Source organism: Tauraco erythrolophus, chromosome 4 (assembly GCF_009769465.1).
Source record: "Tauraco erythrolophus isolate bTauEry1 chromosome 4, bTauEry1.pri, whole genome shotgun sequence".
Lineage (NCBI taxonomy): Eukaryota > Metazoa > Chordata > Aves > Musophagiformes > Musophagidae > Tauraco > Tauraco erythrolophus.
The window spans coordinates 3,718,049-3,737,800 of NC_141468.1; the positions used below are offsets into that span (position 1 = coordinate 3,718,049).

Genomic DNA, 19,752 nt, shown 5'->3' on the forward strand with positions numbered 1-19,752 from the left:
TGAATACCCCAAATCCCCCAATGCAGTTGAGAATCCCAAATCCACCCCCAAATCCCCATCCCAAAGAAAACTCCAAATCCCCCCCCTGCAGTTGAGAGCCCCCATCCCAAAGAAAACCTCAAATCCCCCAAACCACCCAATTTCTTGAAAGCCCCAAATCCTCCCGTGTAGGAGGGGACCCCAAATCTCCCCCAAACCTCCCACCCTGATAAAAAAAAACCCAATCCCTCCTAAGTCTTCATCCTGATGAACAGCTCGAATCCCACCATGCAGTTGAGAACCCCAAACGCCCTCCAAATCCCCATCCTAAAGAAAACCCCAAATCCCCCCATGCAGTTGAGAACCTCAAATCCCCCCAAACCCTTATCCTAAAGAAAACCCAATTCCCTCCCCCATGCAGTTGAGAACCCCAAATTCCCCCAAACCTCTATCCCAACGACACCCCAAATCCCCCCCTGCAGTTGAGAACCCCAAATCCCCTCCAAGCCCCCATCCTAAAGAAAACCCCAAATACCCCATGCAGTTGAGAACTTCAAATCCCCCTAAACCCCTATCCTAAAGAAAACCCCAATTCTCTCCCCCATGCAGTTGAGAACCCCAAATCCCCCCCAAACCCCCATCCCAACAAAACCCCTAACCCCCCCCCGCAGCTGAGAACCCCAAATCCTCCCCCAAATCTCCATCCCAACGAAAACCCAAAATCCCTCTCATGCACTTGAGAACCCCAAATTCCCCCCAACCCCCCATCCCAACAAAACCCCTAACCCCCCCCTGCAGTTGAGAACCCCAAATCCCCCAAACCCCTCCTCCCAACAAAAACCCCAAATCCCTTCCATACCCCCCACCCCGACGAAACCCCCAAATCCCCCCTTACAAGTAGAAACACTCCCCCCATCCCGCCCCCACCCCCCCCCCGCGGGTCTCTCCCTTCCGAGCCGGGGGGGCGGAGGCGGGGGCGGGCCGGGGCCGGGCTGCACCTCCCCCGGCGGGGGGAGAAGCGGGCGGGGGGGGGGGGGGACCGGGGCCGGGGGAGGGCAGCGGCCGCCCGCCCGCCCCGCCGGGGAGAGAGCGCCGGGAGCCGCGGCGGGGACGGCCGCGCCGAGGCACCCACCATGCGGGCACCGCTGCTGCTGCCGCTGCTCCCGCTGCTGCTGCTCGGTAAGTGCCACCTCCCCGCACGCCGCTTCCCTCCCCTCCCCGCTCCAGCTGTCCCGCTTTTTTGCCCTCGCCTCGCTTTTTTTTTTTTTATTTTATTTTTTTTCCCCTCTTCAAGCATCCCTCCTCCTTTTCTTCCCTCCCCCCCTCCGCCTTTTTTTCCTTTTACTGTTGGGTAGTTTTGAAGCAAATTGGGCGGAAAGGCGGAAAATAAACTGGGGGATGCTGGGCGCCCACCCGCTTGCTGAACCCAGGCTTACCGAGCCTCTTATTTAGAAACTGAGCCCATCAAACCATCCACGGCGGCTCGACTCGGGGCGCGGGAGCCGCAGTGCTTGTTTCTTTATGCGACGGTGCGAGCCAAACACGCCGCTTCTTCGCTCCCTCATCCAGCTTCACAAAGCCCCTGGTCAGGGGGGTGGGCTCTTGCAAGACCCATGTGCAAAGCATTGAGCCTCACACCCTTCTTTTGGGGTCCCGTCGAGCGAGGGGAGACCTTCGGTTCAGTTTGGTCCAGCGTGCCAGGTGCTGCATGTGTTGAACGTGAGCCCTCACCCCTGGTCCGTGGAGGTGTCATGGGAAAAGAGGGGAAAAATGTAGTTGGAGACAGCAATTTCCTGATGGAAATTGCAAAAAGAATAAACTTTTGGAGACCCGTCGCTGTAGGGCAGCCGTGGACCTGTGTGGGATCCATCGTGCTGGGCAGGTTTGGGAGTCGGAGTGGAAAGAGTGGGTTGGGTCCTGTGGTAGTGCTGGGGTCAAGGGTGCTGTGAGTGATGCAGCGGGAGGTCTAGTTCTTTGGTGGGGTGTTTTGGCAGAGAGATGGCCATAAAGTGCACCAAAAAGTAACGGGGAATGGGAATGCACTGATTATTTCGGAAGTGCATAAAGGTAGGGAGGAGTGGGGTGTTTCTTCCCTGTATTCAGGGAAGATGAAGGAGGGGGAAAATGAGATGAAATGACATGAAATAAATTGAATTGAAACGAAATAAAATAAAATAATAAAATAAAATAAAATAAAATAAAATAAAATAAAATAAAATAAAAGTGAAATCTTGCTTTGGGTCGTGTCTCCCAACAGAGCCTCTGCTGAGCCAAATGTGCTTTTATTCAAGGTAACAAAAGCTGAGGAACGCTCCTGGAGGCAGGGCCCTGGAGATTTAACCATGGGGGGAATTCACAGACGTCTGGCTGAAATCTCTGCCTGCCTGGTGTTTTCCTGCTCCTCTCGAGACTCGAGGTGCTGGGGCTTGGTGGGCGAGCAGGTGCGAAAGCCCCGTCACTCCCTGATGCCAAGGTGGGCTTTAAAAGAGAAGATTTCTCTTCCTGTTAAAACTCGGGAAGCCTCAGCCTCATTAATATTGGCAAAAAGTAGGAGCTGCTAATGCAATTTTTCTTGTGCCGGCCAGAATTTTGCAGAGTTTAGCTGACTTTGCCTTCTCAGAAGGTTTTGTTCAGTTTTTCGAAACGGAGTGATAAATATGCTGGGATTGGTAGGAAACAGGCTTTTGGCGGAGGGATGGTGGAGGGACCTGTTTCTGTAGAACTCTCAAGTGATCCTATTGCATTTTTCTCAGAAATTATTTTATTAAGTCCTTCAAAACTGTTTTCTGCCATTCGTTGCTGCTCTTAAGTTTTGAAATAAGCTCCTTAGAGGAGCTTCTTTGGTGCTCCCTGTGTGTAGGCACCGGGATTTCCTTCCCTAGGAGGCAAAATAGGCATCCTTCCTTGCTGGGTGTTTGGGCTTGGAGTCCCAGCAGTGCTTTACTCTGAGGCTGGTATCTGCTGCAACCACCTGAGTTTCTCAAAGCCTAAAATTCACCTTTTTTCCTCTCCTGAAATGGGAAGAAGTTGGGTTTGCAAGTGACACTGTAAGATTTTTGGTGTCTTAAAAAAAAAGTCATTGGGATGGAGCCCGCGTGATTTGCTCTGTTCAAATTGGACATGAAGTGGGTGGGTGAGCAGGGAGTTGGGATTTCGGAGCGTGTTTTTGGGCGTCACGAGGAAGAAAGTGACAACATCGTGTGCGGGGCAGAGCAGAATCAGCCCAAAGTTGCTGAAGTTTTTAAAAGCAGCTATTTTGGGTACGGCTGTTTCGCTAGAAATACTGACTTTTGGGTTCGTATCATCCCAACCCCCTGATTCTGCCGAGCTTCCCCCTTATTTCTCTGCTGTAAATCAGAATAAAATCAGCCTCCGACAAGGCACAGCCAGTGTGTACCAGAGATGTGGCGAACGTGACACGGGGCAAATAACATCTTTAAATTCAACCAGCCTGCGAGGGGCTCCGAGTTACCCGTTACGGTGTGTTCACATGACATTTTATTTATTCTTTCCCCATATTAGACCTTCTATCCCACAGGGCATATGATAGCAAAATTGCATGAGGAAGAGAAAAATTATACTTTTTATCCTCAGAGGATTAAAAAGAGCCACAGCTCAGACCTGTCCTGGGGGCAAAAAAGGCAGGAAGGGGTTTTAGGGGAGTTGGGCTCAAAGCAAACCACAGATTGATGGGTTTTAAATCCTTGTTGCCAAAACACTCCTTTTCATTCCCAAAGCTTCCCTGGCTCCCTGGTACTGGGAGTTTGTGTTTGTACCCAAGACAGGCTGTCAAAGATGTGCATTTTTTAAAATCCATTTTATCCATTGAATACTAATCTGGCGGGAGCAGGCAACCGAGGCCATGTCTACGGGAGGAGAAAAAAATTGTTAACCAGAGGGTTTTAAAATCAGTACTGAAGCGGAGCGTGTCTTCTTCTGTGTTTGCTGTTGGAGGAACTTTGGTAAGATTTTTGCAACCTTTTTGCAAGCTGTTTTAGCAGCGCAATGCCTTCGATTCCCCAGTGGCAAAGCAGATAGAGTAGGGCTACCCCGTGGGTCTGTTTAGGAGGCTTAATTAAAGAATTGTTTATGAAGCACTTGAAGATCCTTGGATGAAAGGAGCTGGAACCGTGCAATACGCTGATTTAGTTCCAGAGAGTTGCTTTAAAGGCTTGTGACGAGGAGGCTGGTGATCATTCATGTTGGTGGTGACGGGAGACCGGCTGGAAATATCTGCTCTCAGCATTTGCTGGGAGGCTGGGGCTGTGCTTTGGTTATTATTTGCCTGATAAATCACGCGTTTTCTCTCCCCGTCTGCACCCTCTAAAAGACCTAAGCCTGCCAACACGAGCTCTGGGGTGTTTTGGGGTGCAGGCTGTGGGGACTGATGGTGTTCAAGGCCAGGTTGGATGGGGCTTTGGGCAACCTGGTGTAGTGGAGGGTGTCCCTGCCCATGGCAGGGGAGTTGGAACTGGATGATCTTTAAGGTTCCTTCCAACCCAAACCATTCTGTGATTCTATGACTGATGGAGGTTCATTATAGCCCATGAGGATCCCTCCAGCTGTGCATTAGTCCCCGTGTTATTCCAGGTGTTCTATCGCTGTATGAGAGCAGAGAGGAGCTGTTGGGGTTTAGGTGCAGGACCGCATCCATCCCACCTGCTGCCCTGAATTTTGCCCTCTTCTCCACGATGCTGGACTGGGTGGCCCCTTTGTCTTGTCCCCAGGGACCCACCGTAGCACCCAGAGCCCTCTGGTGCTCTGCGGAGCCAGGGAGGCTGGGGCAAGTGGGACTTCATCCTTACAGGGTGATGGTTTGGGGAGGTGAGATCTTGCCATAACATCCACTTGAGGTTCTCTGTGATATGGAGGCTTAAGCCCCAAGCCCAGACACCTTCAGTAGCTACATCTCCAGGTGGTCCAAGCAATAGCAGGACCAAGCATGTAGCAAACAACCCACCTGTGAGCACGCAGAAATTCCTCCCTCCCAGCTGCTGAGCTGATAAGAGAGCAACACATAGACAGGAAAGTGCAGGTTGTGATCCTGAGCATCCCGCTCGCCCTCAGCCCTGCTCCCATCCTGACAGCACGCTCGCGTGACAGGTGGCCACCCTCCGCTCTGCCGAGAGCCGAACATCACGGGAGGGTTTGAACTTTGCAGGAATCCGGGTGGCCAGGTTTGGTCCATTCCCCGTGTGCAGGCATGTGAAATCTTGCAAACCCTCCGAAGCATTTTCAGATTCTTCTGCCAACTTCCTCGTCGAAAGCCTGTTTACGTGCACAGCTTCTTCCATAACCAGCCAATCTCCACCTAAGGATGTTGTTTCTGAATTCTTGCAATGCCTGCCCTTTCCTTCACAGAGAGTTCCTGACCAAACCTTGCCTTTTTTTTTTTTTTAATCTAAACAGTGCACGCAGTCATCTGGCATTTGTTGTTCTCCACCTACCTGAGCTCAGTTCACTGCAACCTCTGGGGCTTTGCCGAATAGTCCACGTTTGGTCTTGGCATTGCCGAGCAAATCCACTCAGTCTTTCTCTTGCAGCTTGTGAGATGACCAGGCTAGAGCCTGGTTCTGCATGGGGGTCTTGCAGGTCCTACTGTATGGTGGGGTTTGGGGATGGCTTTAAACTGAAAAAGGGGAGATTTAAATTAGATATAAGGAAGAAACTCTTCACAATGAGGATGGTAAAACACTGGCACAGGTTGCCCAGAGAAGTTGTGGCTGCCCCATCCCTGGAAGTGTTCAAGGCCAGGTCGGATGAGGCTTTGAGCAACCTGATCTAGGGGAAGGTGTCCCTGCCTGTGGCAGGGAGGTTGGAACTGAATGATCTTTAAGGTCCCTTCCAACCCAAACCGTTCTATGATTCTATGTACTACTCATCTACTCCAAAACCCTGTCCAGTGCCATTGGTGCTTAACCATAAAAAAAAAATAATAATCTCTATCTTTTCCCCCAAGCTGCCTGGTGTGATGGTGTCCCACACCCCAGAGCGAGGTGCTTTCTCCTGTTGCTGCTTTGTTATTTGGGGGGGATGGGGACAGTTCATCTGAGCTTCATCAGGTTTTAACTGTGCTAATTGCATGTTCGTCTGTTGTAGCGCTGGGTTGAAGCCATGTTGTGTTTTGCTCTGGAGGTCCTTGAGGAATATGTAGATCCATTTGAAACTGAGTGGAAGCAGGAGGGACGTGCTCTGGCTGTATCACAGCTCCAGTTTGGAGGTGCCTAAGCATTGGGACTAGCCTGTATCCAAACAGCCCTGTCTGAGCAGGTAGACCGAGCTGGGAGGAAAAGATGAGCTTCCTTGTTATGGTACAAAAATCATCTGTGATCTGCTAGGGTCTGAAGAGCTGAAATGCTATTTAAAGCACTGGCTGTGCCGCAGTTTCTCTCTCCATTTTGCATGTGTCTGCTTAGACTGCGCCCTGTTTGGTGGAGAGACCACGCAGTGAGTGTTCAGGGATGGGGAGATGATCTTGGTTGGGGTTTCCAGGGCTGCTGAAGTACAAATGGCATCAACGAAGGCCTGGTGAGCAGGGAGCTGCAATGCAACAACAGCTTCCCACGGCCAGAAGCAACCTAGCGATGCTGCGAGGGGAGGGTGGAGAAGTCACGAGCCGCATTTAGAGGGCTTTTATCGTGGCACCTAGTAAACTTGGAGCTGGGCCCTGTGCTGTGATTCAGGAGGTGCTGACTTTGCACTGCTCATTACATCGTGACCACCTGGGGCCATACCAACACAGTGGTATTTTTCTTCTAGCTAAGCTCCCAGGTGATGGGTATCAGTGTCTTCACCTCCTTCCACAGCCAGGGCAGAGGGACAGGTTCCTTCCAGGATGACTTAGCCTGCTTCAAGTTAGCTGCTGGCTTTGAATTGCAAATAGTGTTAGAAATAGTGAGTGCCTGGGGGAGTAAAGTGCCAATAGAAACATTACTGCCTCCTGGGAGTGCAAAGCTCTGTGGTGGGTTATTTCACATGACCTTCTTGGGGGTTGCATGAACATATCCACGTGACTTGAGCCATAGTGTGTCTCAGAGTCTGCCTTCGGTACCAAAGATTGCTGAAAGCCATTGGGAACCAGCAAATGCCAGGATGCCACATCCACCCTAAAGAGAAAAAAATATCTCTCTTCTTCAAGAGATGGAGTGAAGTTACTCCAAACCCCAAAGGCACCAGTATCCCCCATTGATCATGGGTCCCAGGTCTTCTCGCTGAAGTTCTTCTTGTCAGTAAATGTGGCTGAGGGGGGACCTCATTAATGTTTATAAATATGGAAAGGGTGACTGTCATGAGGACGGAGCCAGGCTCTGCTCACTGACATCCAATGATAGGACAAGGGGAAATGGATATAAGCTGGAACATAGGAGGTTCCTTAACCATGAGGAAGAACTTCCCAGTAAGGGTAGCAGAACACTGGAACAGGCTGCCCAGAGAGGTTGTGGAGTTTCCTTCTCTGGAGATGTTCCAAACCCACCTGGATGCGTTCTTGTGTGATCTGATCTAGGTGGTCCTGCTCCGGCAGGGGGATTGGACTAGATGATCCTTTGAGGTCCCTTCCAATCCCTGACATTCTGTGATTCTGTGATCTCACGGCTCGCTTGGCCGGGGGCCAGGAGCGCTCGGCAGACGCCGGTGACAGTTTGGTGACAAAGTATTGCAAGGAGACAGGGCGAATGCCAACGACTCATTGCAATTAACTCGGTGTAGTACCTCAACGCCCAGCGTAGAGCAGAAGGCGTAACAAAGGGGAACGAGCCTTTATTTTGGGCGGCGGGAACTCAGCGCTGCTGAAGCACCTGCTCTAAGATGAGCATCCGCAATAAACCAGCTGCGGGAAGGCAACGTGCCAGGTTGGGATTTGGCTTTCAGCGTGGCTCGACTTGTGTGGAACATCCAAGGTCCCATGTCTTGTTGTAATGTTGGTGCTGGGTGGCAGCAGAAAGGGAACAGGCCCGGGTTTGGGCAAGCTGGGATGAACTGCTTTGCAGAGGAAGGGAAAATTTGGAGTCCTGGTGTTGCAAGCTCTTCTGCAGTTGTGGGCAAGTTGCTTTTTCCTCTCACTGGGGACCCAACGTAATGCCGTGTAGGTTCAGATGCTTAACCAAGGTGGAGCTGACTTGTCCTTGAGTCTAGCTGCTGTTAGTGGAGAGAGAGACTGACGTCTTCTGAAGGCAAACCAGATGTGTCTTGGGATGATTTGGCCCCTAGAGATGCTTGTCTCCATACATGGTCCCCAACATGGTCTGATGTTACACAAAAAATGTCCAGTATCTGCCCCTGGAAACTCTTATGTCGCATAACAGTATCTGTATTTGCTTAAAAACGTCAAAAAAATAAAGTAGGTTTCAGGATTTGGAAGAGCTTCTTGGTGGTGAGTCAGGAGTACACCCTAAAGGCTGCAAGATGGAAAGGCAGATAAGAAGAACATGGGCTTTGGGTTTAAAAGCCAAGTCTGTATTTGAAGCCAGGTGCAGGACAGATGCCTTAGGAAAAGGCAGATGTGATCTGCATTAAAACCTCCCCCAAAATGGAAAAGGTAATTTTTTATTTCTGAGTAGATGTTGCTTTGAGGTCTGGCTCGTAGTCTTAGCATCCTTAATAAAAATTGGATTAATCCAGCAGCTTTTTCTCTGTCTTACAAGCTCTCTGTGCAGGAGGCTCTGGTCTTATGCCACGTGGCTCATGAGACCGGTGAAAGGGAGGAGGAAGGTCATTTTGCAGTGGAAGAATAAGGCCTTAGTTATTAATGGCAAAGGCTGAAATTTTCTCTCTCAGCCTTAATTGATTTTAGCAAATTTACTGGAGGAGGAGGTAGAAATTGGCTTAGAGTTATTAAGCTGTAGTACTTAATGATATGTTAAATCTATTGTAGAGAAATGATGAGACAACCTTGTCAGGCATTTATTCTAAGTGGTTTCTGCTAGGTACAGGCAAAGAGAAAACGCCAGATTTCTAACTTCAACAAAGGGGACTTGAAAAACTCTGCAGAAGGGTTTACAGAAACTGTGTTTGAGAAAGTCCTTCTTTGAAACCTAATAGCAAAGGCTACTTTTTTTTTTTTTTCTCCTCCTCCCCGGAGTCTAAAGGCAGGAGGGTGAGATAAGACATTCCACCACGTACGCAAATGGGGAAAAAAAATAGAGAAGTTTAAATGATACTGCCACAGCCTGTGGAAAATGGATAGCTCTCAGGGTGACCATGGCACGCTGCTTATCAAGATACGGTATGCCTTGACTATGAGAAAAAGCAGAGTAGTTAAAGTGATGCTCTGTGTTCTCCAGCACGGGTCCAGTTAGCAGTGGTTATACTGGAATAACATCAAGTAACCAAGGTCTTGGACACATATATATAAATATATATATACTAAATAAGCAATTAAAGTTGTCCTCATTGGACATTTCTAATTTGTTACGCAACAGAATAAATGTTTAAAGCACTGGGAAGGGAAGCAAGTTTTCTACCAGGTGCTAGGCCAGCGAATAAGAAGCACCCTCAAACCACATAATGATTGCACGACTCCAAAACCAGCATTTTCATTCATGCATTTTTTCAGCCATCTTCCCACTCTCTAGCTGCTGGTGACCTGATTTGGTTTCGGAGCCTAAACAAATAAAAATAACAAATAAACAAATCAAAATTTGTTCCCGTGGGTTTCTCTTGGCAGAGTGGAGAAAGTAGCAACACGCAGTAACGGCATGAAACGACCCCTTCTTGTTTTATTTTCCCTTTTTCCCTCTTGTTTTATTATCCTTTTATTATTTTTTTGTTCTAATATTGGTTTAGTTTTCAGCAGTATCGGTCCCCTGATCTGGTTTGACACAATGCTACGAAGTGTTTGTGCTGTCCGCTGCCTCTGTCAAAGGGCACGTGAATTTATCCCAAATCAAAGCACGTGAATTTATCCCAAATCAAAGCACGTGCATTTATCCCAAATCAAAGCCATGCCATAAGCACACCAAATTCACTTGTGGCGATGAAAATCTGGGCAGCAGCGATACATGGGCTGCAAACGGGATGAACCAGCAATCGCCGTGGGGCTCCCGGCAAAGCCTGATCCTGATCCAAGAGACAACCAGGGCAAAACAGGAGTGAGATGGGACACACATCACATCGGCTGTGAAGCTGGCGAGGGAAAAATCAAACCCTTGACCCCGTTTTCCGAGCGTGTGGGAGTTAATCTCAGCCCACCTCGGTGGCTCTCATCATCGCCTCCACGCTCGCCCAAGCCTCGGGGTAATTCACATGCCAAAATAGCAATGAGACGTGCTGACCTCTTTGGCACAAGTGATAAATTTTCCTGTCCTGAACAGTCATGTGGAATATTGCAGAAAAGTAAGTTTTGGGCTTATTACAACACCCCAGTACCGAAAATTATTTTGTTTCTTTAAAATTTTCCCAACCAGCTAAAAAAAAAAAAAAAACAACAACAAACCCCTCAAGAAGATAGTTCCTACCCATGAATAGTACCAATAAATCCCCATTAACTGCATTCAACAGGAGAACGTCCCTTTTTCTCATTAAAGCCTCACAAAGGGTTCAAAACCTCCTTTTATGGCAGGGTACTTTGATTTAAATTGATGTGGCTTAAATTATGAATTTTAATCACGATTTAAAATACGGAAGAAGAAAGTCTTCATTTGAATGATTCGATTTTAATCGTGTTTTTCATTTACAATTCACAGCTATATCCCTTAAGCAGGGCTGATTCTCCTCGGCTGCTCGTTGTAAAACTTGGAGATTTATATTCTTGCTTTTCAGCTGTGTTTTTTAACCAGGTGGCCACACTGTGAACGTATTTGTTTCAGCAGTTATATAGCCTGTCACCACTGTATTTTGATTTCTAGTTTATGCATCTTTTAAGCCTGCCTAGGTAATGATGGATAATGCTAATTTGGGGCTTACTGGTGGCAATCACTCTTTACTTGTAGAGGAAATTTCTGTTAAACTGACAGATGCAAACCAGCATTTTAAAATTCCTTTAAGATACATCAAATAAGCAAGGACCTGGATACCTAGCAGACAAACTTTTGAGTTTAACGCTGAGCAACTCATTGAGCAAATCTCAAGCGTCAAACTTTGATGGAGTTAGTGACTGGAGCGAATTGTTCCATGTCTCTCGAGGGTTTTGAATAAACAGAAGTCGTTTTCTTAAAACTCACTTTTACTGTTCAAAATGGGAGAGGAAGCAATTTTATTTTTACGCTGCCAGTTTCCAGTTGTTTTTGTGGCTTAGAATTAGCTACTGATGGAGCAGCTCAGTATGTCTCCCCTTGATCTGCAGAGAGAATTTAAATGGCTGGCCAAGGTTTATATGCATAACTTTTGGCCGTCTAACTGACGGCAGAAGAACCCCGTGCTTAGTGTCTGGATACCCTGGATATCTGCCCATGGTGTGGGCAGACAGCGATTAAAGGAAAGAAAAGCAAGAATTAATCAGGCTTCCTTTAATTGGCTGCCCAGTTTTTGTCTTGCATCCAAGTCCAGTCCTATTTAGTGCTGGAAAATCCAAGTTCCTCAAGTGCCGTGGGTGTCCTGGTTGGGTTTAGTCCTGCTGCCATGTATGTAATCTTCTCTTTGGTGCTAGTTGACAAAATTTGGCCTTTCACAAATTAGGAGGAGATTTGGCCTTGATGGATTGTGGCCCATGGCAGTGCACAACCCCTTTCTCAATGAGATAAGGCCAACTTGGAGCAATCCTTCTTGTGTCCAGGAAAACAATACAGCTTAGTAGATCCTGGTGGACCTCCATCCATCCACACTGCACGCCTGTCGTGGGGCTCTGAGGAGGATGGGAGTGATAAACTCAATTTCCCCTATTCTTTCCAAAGTTAAACACTATTGGTAGACAATTCTGCAAAGCCTGCTGGAGTCTGGAGCCCCTCATTCATCCTATTTAGATGCATTTCCTTGCTGGTCCTACATGAGAGCGTTTTCTCCAACAGGTTTGAAAAATAAAACATTGCCATTTAAGGCAACAATTGGGGGGGAAAAACAAGAAGGGAAAAAAAAAAATCTTGACAACTGACATATCCTTGGTGCAGTGTCTTGAGCTCCTCACCATAGGAGGCTCTTTTCAGAGGACATCTTCATTAGGCAGGAAGCTGCCAAGAACAATCATTGCCACCGAGACGATTGCAATTGCCACTCCTGCCATCACTCTCTGCATGTAGCCCTTACAGCTATTGGGGTATCACCTCCATGGTGAGGACACACCTGCTTCTGCTACGACACCTCAGTTAAGGCTGATAAAGTTGTCTGATATGCTGCAGTTAGGCCCACCTCGAGGTGGAAGATGCACTAACATCATTCAGACCCTGGGCCAGATCCTGCAGCCCTCACTCATACGTTTCACCAGGCCAAGTCCCTCTCAGGCTGTTGATGGGGAGGCAATATCCCATGATGGCCATGCTCCAAAGAAGTTCTGCCACGGTGAGTGGTTCTCAAAGTCTGGGCTATAATGTACCATTTCACCCAAACCCCTGTTTTCTGTGGGGTTTTCCAACAAGGAGAAGGTTGATAGTGGGTGGGGTGGTGCTAAGCAGTTCCTAATGAGGTCAAGGATGGCCAATACAATCACCACTGTGGGCTACATAACCAAGCCACAACGCTTGTCACCCATACCCATCACCATCCATATTCCCCATGTCAGTGTTCCTCCAAATCATGGCTTCAGCTGCTAGGGGTTGATTTAGGGCAGCCAAGTTGGGAAAAAAGAGTTGTTCTTTTGACAAAGGAAGTGGCACAACAAGCGGAAGGGTGGACTGGTGGGAGAGGCATGGTGAAAAGTGGGCATGGAAGGTTGGGTTGGCAGCAAGAGAATTAGAGGACCTCATTGTCGATGTGTACTTTGGACAGTCATTTACAAATGCCCTTTATGAATGGTTAGGGAGGGAAATGCAGAAGTCCAAACTGATGGATTGATAAAAGAAAGAGCTGATTTTCTGTTATGAAAAAGAAAAATCCATCTTTTTTGTGTTCCTATTATAAAGTGCGACCATGGGTAGCTGATAGCTGCGCAGGGTAAAGTTTGGGGGTTTTAAAGGGTTTTTCAGTGGAACAACCAGCCCCCCGAGGGAGCAAGCCTCTCCTTCCCCTGAGCACATTAGAAACAGAGATGGTGGCATCTCATCAGCGTCCCTGATGGAAGAAGAGTGACTCGGTCCTGTCAGCAGCTCCTGCTCCCACAGAACCCTCTGCACACACTCCCTAGAAACTCCTGTCATTGTGGGACACGGTATGAACAACTGGATAGACATCAGGATGGGTGCAGAGCCCCAGCATGGTGCTTACCAGTGCGAAAGTGGTGGAGGGAAACGCGGAGAGCGTTTTGGAGAAGACCCAACACCAAGCTCTGGTGTGGTGGTTACTGAGGTCCCGTATCTCTCCGTACCTTAGCCGTGCTCTCACACAGAAAAATCCCACTAACAGTCCCCATAAAAACCTGCAAAAAGCCCCCCTGGGGAAAAAAAAAAATGGTCAGGAAACCACCAAAAGAAGAAGCCGCATGCGGATTTGATGGGAAATGCTTGGGGGACAGCCATGCCGAAGGAATGCCGGCTATTTCAGGGCTGTATTTGTGTTTGAGCTGGCGGGTGAGGGTTGCAGCTCTCCTCTTTGTCTTCCGTGAGAGTGTTTTGCGTGTCTGGTGGGACTGCTCGGATCTGATTAGGAAGGGGCTCGCCCCGGGGGGAGATGACAGCCCTACAGGGATGTAAGCTGCTTTCCCCTGGGAGCAAGCGCCCTGGTCTGCTCCGAGCCGGTGAACACAGCCCAGCTGGTCTTTTAGGGAAGGTTTCCTTATAATCCAGCTCAGAAGCAGTTTTGGGGCAGGGGTTTATCTCTGTCTTGGCTGAGAAAATTACTATCCCGAGGTGCTGGAAAGAAGGAGGCTGATAACGCGGATGGGCAAGTGGAACCTGGGCTAGGAAACCTCTGCGGGGGAATTGGCTTTGAATCTGGTTTTTGGAGAGCGCTTTTAGGATTGGACTTTTTTTATTTATTTACTCCTTCATCCTGAAGGCTGACGCTCATCGCAGCGGGGGGCTCGGGGGAGGGAAGAGTAAGAAAAGTGCAGCCCGTGGCTGTTTTGCAAGGATTTCGGATCGATGTGAGCAGAGGCACGTGCCCCGTCGAGGGATAGGAGAGAGCAACGGGGAGTAAGATTTTTGCCTCTGCACAAATCTGACAAGAGCAGGTGCTCACAACCCAGCTCTGAAGTAGGTAAAGGTATTCCTGCAGCAGGAATTTCTTTCATAGAGGCAGAGAAAGACCCTCAGATCTCTCAGCTCCTGTTTTAAGCAACAAGATTGCTCTCTGCTGAGATGGACAGATGTGTGTGAGATGCCTGTGGGCAGATTTCCCATATTTCTTCTCCCAAAAGGCAGGGAATAGCTTGTTATAGCAACTTGATGCCACTTGGATCTTGTAGGACTTCCCAAAATCAGAGGGTTGCAAATTGTCCCAGCCCTGTTCAATCTATGGCTGTTACCACAAAACTTCTGGGAGCGGGGAAAGGAGGAGCCCTCTCCTTCATAATATAGTTTAAGAATAATGCATTAGTTTCATAGCAATAAATATCAGCCTTTGGATCTGGTTGGATCAGAATTCAAGCCAGCTTCTCAGGGGTGAGAGTCTGTGCAGCAGCAAGGTGCCAAACGTCCTGCTGCTGTAGCTCATCTCCATCACAGGTGCCTTCAGCCCTCCATTCCTCCGGCCTATATGCAAAACTAGGGGTTTGCTCCACTTCTTGCTATTCTCCAACATGGTTCTGCTCCCGTTTGGGAGAGCTGGTTCAAATCCTGCAATGGCACAGGACTTGGCCATCCGCTATGTCCACGGTCGCAAAACACAATGCCTGGGTTCCAGTACGCGTGTCCTATTTATTTGGCCGCTGTGCCGTGCAGAAGCTTGCTGGGCACAGGACCTGGCGCTGTTGTTTTGCATCGTTCGAGCATTTCAGCCTCTCAGCCGTGACACTGTGGCCCACATAGAAAGGTCTGCCTACTGGAAGCAACTGGTGATTGACAGGCAGAGATGCTCCTGTGCTAAGCAACCTCAGCTAACGGGAGCCAGGAGCACGCTTGCACCATGGAGTGGTGTCTGGAGGAGCTGGGCTTGCTAGTTATTAATTATTTAAAGCAACAATGCAACAATCAATTACTGAGAGTTATCAATAAGCATTGCTAAAAGTCGCTGTGTGCTTTTGATGCCCCAGCTCTTTCTTGCCTCCGTGGTCAGCAGGCTCAGGGCTTGATTTCTGAGAGCTGCCCCAACGGGAGCCAAGGAGAATCTTGCCCAGATAATGATTTCCAGAGTCGTCTGGATGAGATGGGGCTCCGGGTGACAGGAGGGTCTCTTTGCACGTCTGATCATGCTTCTCCAAATGTGGATTTGAAGTCTGTGTGGGGATTTTCCAGTTGTCTCTTCTGCCTTTCTGTAATCAGGGATACTGATTTTCTTGTATCTCACAAAATAGGGCACTTTTTGCAGCAAAGCCGTGCTTCGATTTGGCAGCGATCACTTGCAAACATGGCAGGGCTGTTCACGTAGCTGCAGCCTTCACCGGCTTCACCGGTCCCCAACGTGCTCTCCCTCACCCTCCCCACACCTACCCCCCAGCTCCAGGATTACAACCAGGAGCACCCATGGAATCCCAGCTCAGTGCCCTCTCCCTCGCTCTCCTCTGCTGATGGCTTTCTGCTCATCCCATCACGGACCTGGCCGGCAGTCCTTGCCCTCTCCTCCCATCTCCAACCCCACCGTGACTCCAGCTCAGTTTTCTAAAGGAAACGTCCGAGCTGATGTGTCAGAGTTTCACTGCTGAGCCAAAAGCAGGATCCGGTCTCCGTCGTCCCAGGAGCAGAGTAATTTGGATATTGTCATGAAGCCCAGCCCGTGTCCCCCTCCTACATCCAGAGGTGCTGGTCACCTCTCTGGGTCCTATCCAAGGTGGAAGCCCAGTGTGGGGTTTGCAGACCTGCTGGCCACTTTTAGGAGAAAGAGAAGGATGATTAATGGCAGGGAGGGGATGCAGCTCCTTCTTCCTTCCTGCTTCCTTTGCTCCCTTCCCTTGCCCTGCCATGGCCTGCCCTGCGGCACGACTGCCAGACACTGCCCCAGAGAGAAGAATTGCGGTGGCAGGGAGATGTCAGTGAAGCCCTGAGCTCAAAAGCTGACACAGACGGGGGTCTTTTCCATCCAGACCACCCAGGGTGTAAGTGCTGCCAGCTTTCCTTTCCATTAGATACCATTTAGCATTTTCCTGCCTAACCAGTGAGTCTCTTCATGCTCAAACCCGCTACCTGGACCTACCTGTCCAGAGAACAGATGCTGAGTTTTTGAGAAGCTGAATACGATCACCATTGAATGACATATTTGTATTATATCTTATAATATTTTTTCAACTGGAATTTCTCAGCACACAACCATGCCATAAAAACCTACCGCAGCCGGCTTGCACTGAGTGCAAAGTGCTGCATCCCCGACCCGGTGACATCCCACAACTTCCCATGCTCTTCTGCTCAGCTGTAACCACGCAGGAATCCCACTCCTTGCTGGGCTGCTGGGTGGACAACATAGTTCCCCTATTGAGTCATAACAATGAGATCATGGGGCTGGAAGGACAATGTCATTCAGCAGCCAAGAACCCAGCTGGCTGGTCCCGGTTGTGTCTCATCTCCTATGACAAAGCCACATTTAATTGACTAATTAAAGCCGTTGCAGTCTCCATCTTGGAAGTGGTGACCAAAATGTATTGTTCTTCGTCAGCATTGTCAGGCCAGTTGGCCATCTAATGAGCAAGAACTTTCTTTCTTCTCCACCTTGCTACATGCTGCATAGGCCTAAATTCCTGATCCTAGCAATGGAAAAAACATCTTGGAGGTGTGCCACCATATGTTTCAGAGCAAGCTAACTGCTTGAACGAGGGTCCAAGGACCTCAAGAGAGCCCACCTAAAGCTCACTCTGCTCTGATGTGATCCAGCTCAAAAGACTCTGGGATGGTCTCTCTGCATTACCATCCCACTTTTTCTTGGATGCTTAATATTTTGGGTTCCCAGCTCCCATAGGAGTTTGATATCACGCCTAAACCTATGGCATTGGGGTGCTCCTATACCCTGTATACCCTACAAGGACAATTTTCTTGGCCCACATACCAGTGGATGGGCCAACATCAGCCCAGGACTGGCTGTGAACCAAAGGCATCTTTCTCCCTATTTATGGGCCATCTTTCCCTTTATGCACCTTTTGGGTGGTACAGGCAGGGTGCCGGCAGCATAAGTAGAAAGCAGGGAAACGTCCAAGCAGTGGCAAGCTAGGTGTCCACAGTAAATCTCTGCTTCCCTCAACTGAATGCTCCTGCAGTGTTTGGACCTTCATTTCCCTCTGAATGAAGATATTTTGAGCTCTGAGACCAGTGGTCAGTTCTGCTCTCGACATTTCTTGCTCTTAATGCCATTCTGAATAAGCTCGTGCTGTAAATAGTGAACAAATGTGCCCTAAGGGACTTCTCAGGATAAATGCCGTTTAGTGCTGCTAGGTTGCCGCTTCCATTAGACCCTCAATTTTTTTCCTACCCACAATGTGATTGTCTTAAATCAGATTTATCTTCTTTTTGCTGCCCAGGCCCAGCTAAGCAGGAACGCTGGGTGTATGTTTACCACGGCTGGTGTCCCAGCCCTAAAGCACAGCAGCTGCTTCTTTTGAAGAACATACAAAGCAAGGAAGAGGAGCAATTGTTTGGGAGGAAGTTGAACCATAATGTAATAGACTCCCGTGGGGATTACTGTTAGTAATTATTTGTATTGCTCTGGCACCCCACCAAGGTTGGGGCCCCAGTTCGCAAGGTGCTGACCAGCCCCTAAACGAAGACAGCCCCTCTATCCAAAACCTGTCTGCTCTTTCATGTAGAGATGGGGGAAACTGAGGCAGGGAGAGATTAAGAAATGTCACCAGGGTTGTTTCAGAGGGTTGTGGCCAAGCAAGCATGTGAGTCAGTGCATCGTCCTCACAAGAGCATCGTTCCTCTCTGGGGGGAAATGATTAAGGCTTCTCTGCTTGTGCTACTCACGGATACATATAAGAGGCCACTGGGTAGTAAATACGTTGTGCTGGAGAACCCTGCCCTAGGAGAGCACTGGAAAAGGTCATCTCTCACTGTTTGCACCTTTCATCAGTGATTCCTGTGATCATGTGTGTTATTTTAAGGAGAGGAAGTGCAGGAGTTCTTGAAGAACAGAAGTTCTTCAAATGGAAACTGAGTCCCAGTGCTCCTGAAAAACAAATAAAACAGAATACAAACAAAAAGAGTTAAAATGGATATTCTTTTTCTGTAAAACCAACTGTTTCAGGAGAGTTAAATAATGAGGCAATTAACGAATTTACCAACAATAGAAGTTGATCAGATTACACAGCCTGCAAAGCCAGATCGTCACTGGAGCCATTTGGTGGGAAAGAAATTTTGTGCCAGACAGTCTTTAAATAGTTTTGAATAGGAGGGAGGGTTAGCTGTGTCCTTCCCTTCCTAGGCTCTCCCCACCTAAAGAATAGCACCGAGCCTCCTGCCAAGTCCGCCGTGTCCAGTCAATGCCCGAAGGCTCAACTTGCTTGCACAGCTATAGAAATATATATAGGTGCATACATATACGTGTGTGTCTATATAGAGCTCCAAATTATCCGGGAAGACCCCACCCTGAGGGAGGTGTGGGTGGAGAGCTGAAATAAAAAAGATGGGATCTGAAATAGCACCGACACACAAAGGATCCCACGGAAATGTGGAGCTCTCCTCGCGGCATTCACAGGAAATCTCCGGGCTGCTGGCTCGGTAACCCCGGCTGGCCAAGGTCATGGGGGACTGGTGGCGGCAGAGGGACAGATCCTGCCACCCAGCTGGGCTCTTCTTCAGAAACACGGAGTGAGGGGTGTGCGGTGGCAGTTTTTATGTCAGAGAAGGTTTGCAGGTGTCTCAGACGTGACTGCAGAGGAACCTGTCCCCAGCATAGCCTAAATGAGCAGCAAAGCAGATGGCACTGGGGAGTGGGTATTTATCTAGGAACCACCCAAAATTTTACTTAGAGAGGCTGAGACACTTGAAGAGGTCACCAGTGCCTCTTGGTGGTGGCTCCTACATCACTTGTGTCTTTAGCCACTTCACATCACTACACCTTTGAGTCTCGATGGACCAAAGATCATAGAATCATAGAACATCTCCAGTTGGAAGAGACTCATAAGGATCATCCAGTCCAAGACATGTTTGGTTCATCATCTTCGGGTCCATCCTGGCTCAGTGGTGGGCAATGCACGGATGGGCAGGGGGAGCCAATATGACTCTGAAAAGGTTAAAAATAAAGTCACTGACTTGGAGGGCGTAAATTTGAGCTGACTCATCAAAGGTTCTGGGTGCACAAAGAAGGGTGAGGCTTCGGGTCTTATCGCCTCCTCGCCATCCCATCTCTTTTCCGCTAGCCCTTTCTTCCCTCAGGGTGGGCAAGCATCCTCAGCCCTCCCTTGAGCATGGCCCCATCAGGGACTGGCAGCCTCGCCACCAAAAGCCTCAGTGGCAGGAGCAAGCAGAGGCTGTTGCAGGAGGGCGATTCCTGCTGTAAATCTTCAGGCGAGGTGGGGAGGAAAGGGAGGTGCAAGAAGTGGGGGACAACGCTTTGCAGTGCCGCGGCAGTGCTGTGTGCCAGCACAAACTGACCTTCCAGTCACCCATCTCCATTTTATTTCCCCTTGTGCCGGAGCTGCCCGTGACCAGGCTGAGGTCTCCTTATTTC

The 19,752-nt window shown here is 48.9% G+C and overlaps 1 protein-coding gene across 1 annotated transcript in view; it reads left to right on the plus strand.

Annotated features, from left to right (window-relative positions):
- The first annotated feature begins 1,112 nt into the window (after positions 1-1,112).
- Positions 1,113-19,752, plus strand: part of PODXL (podocalyxin like) — a 45,619-nt gene continuing 26,979 nt past the window's right edge. Inside the window, exon 1 of the mRNA XM_086609854.1 lies at positions 1,113-1,158. Coding sequence (XP_086465980.1) covers positions 1,113-1,158 — 46 coding nt within the window. The remainder of the gene's footprint in view (positions 1,159-19,752) is intronic.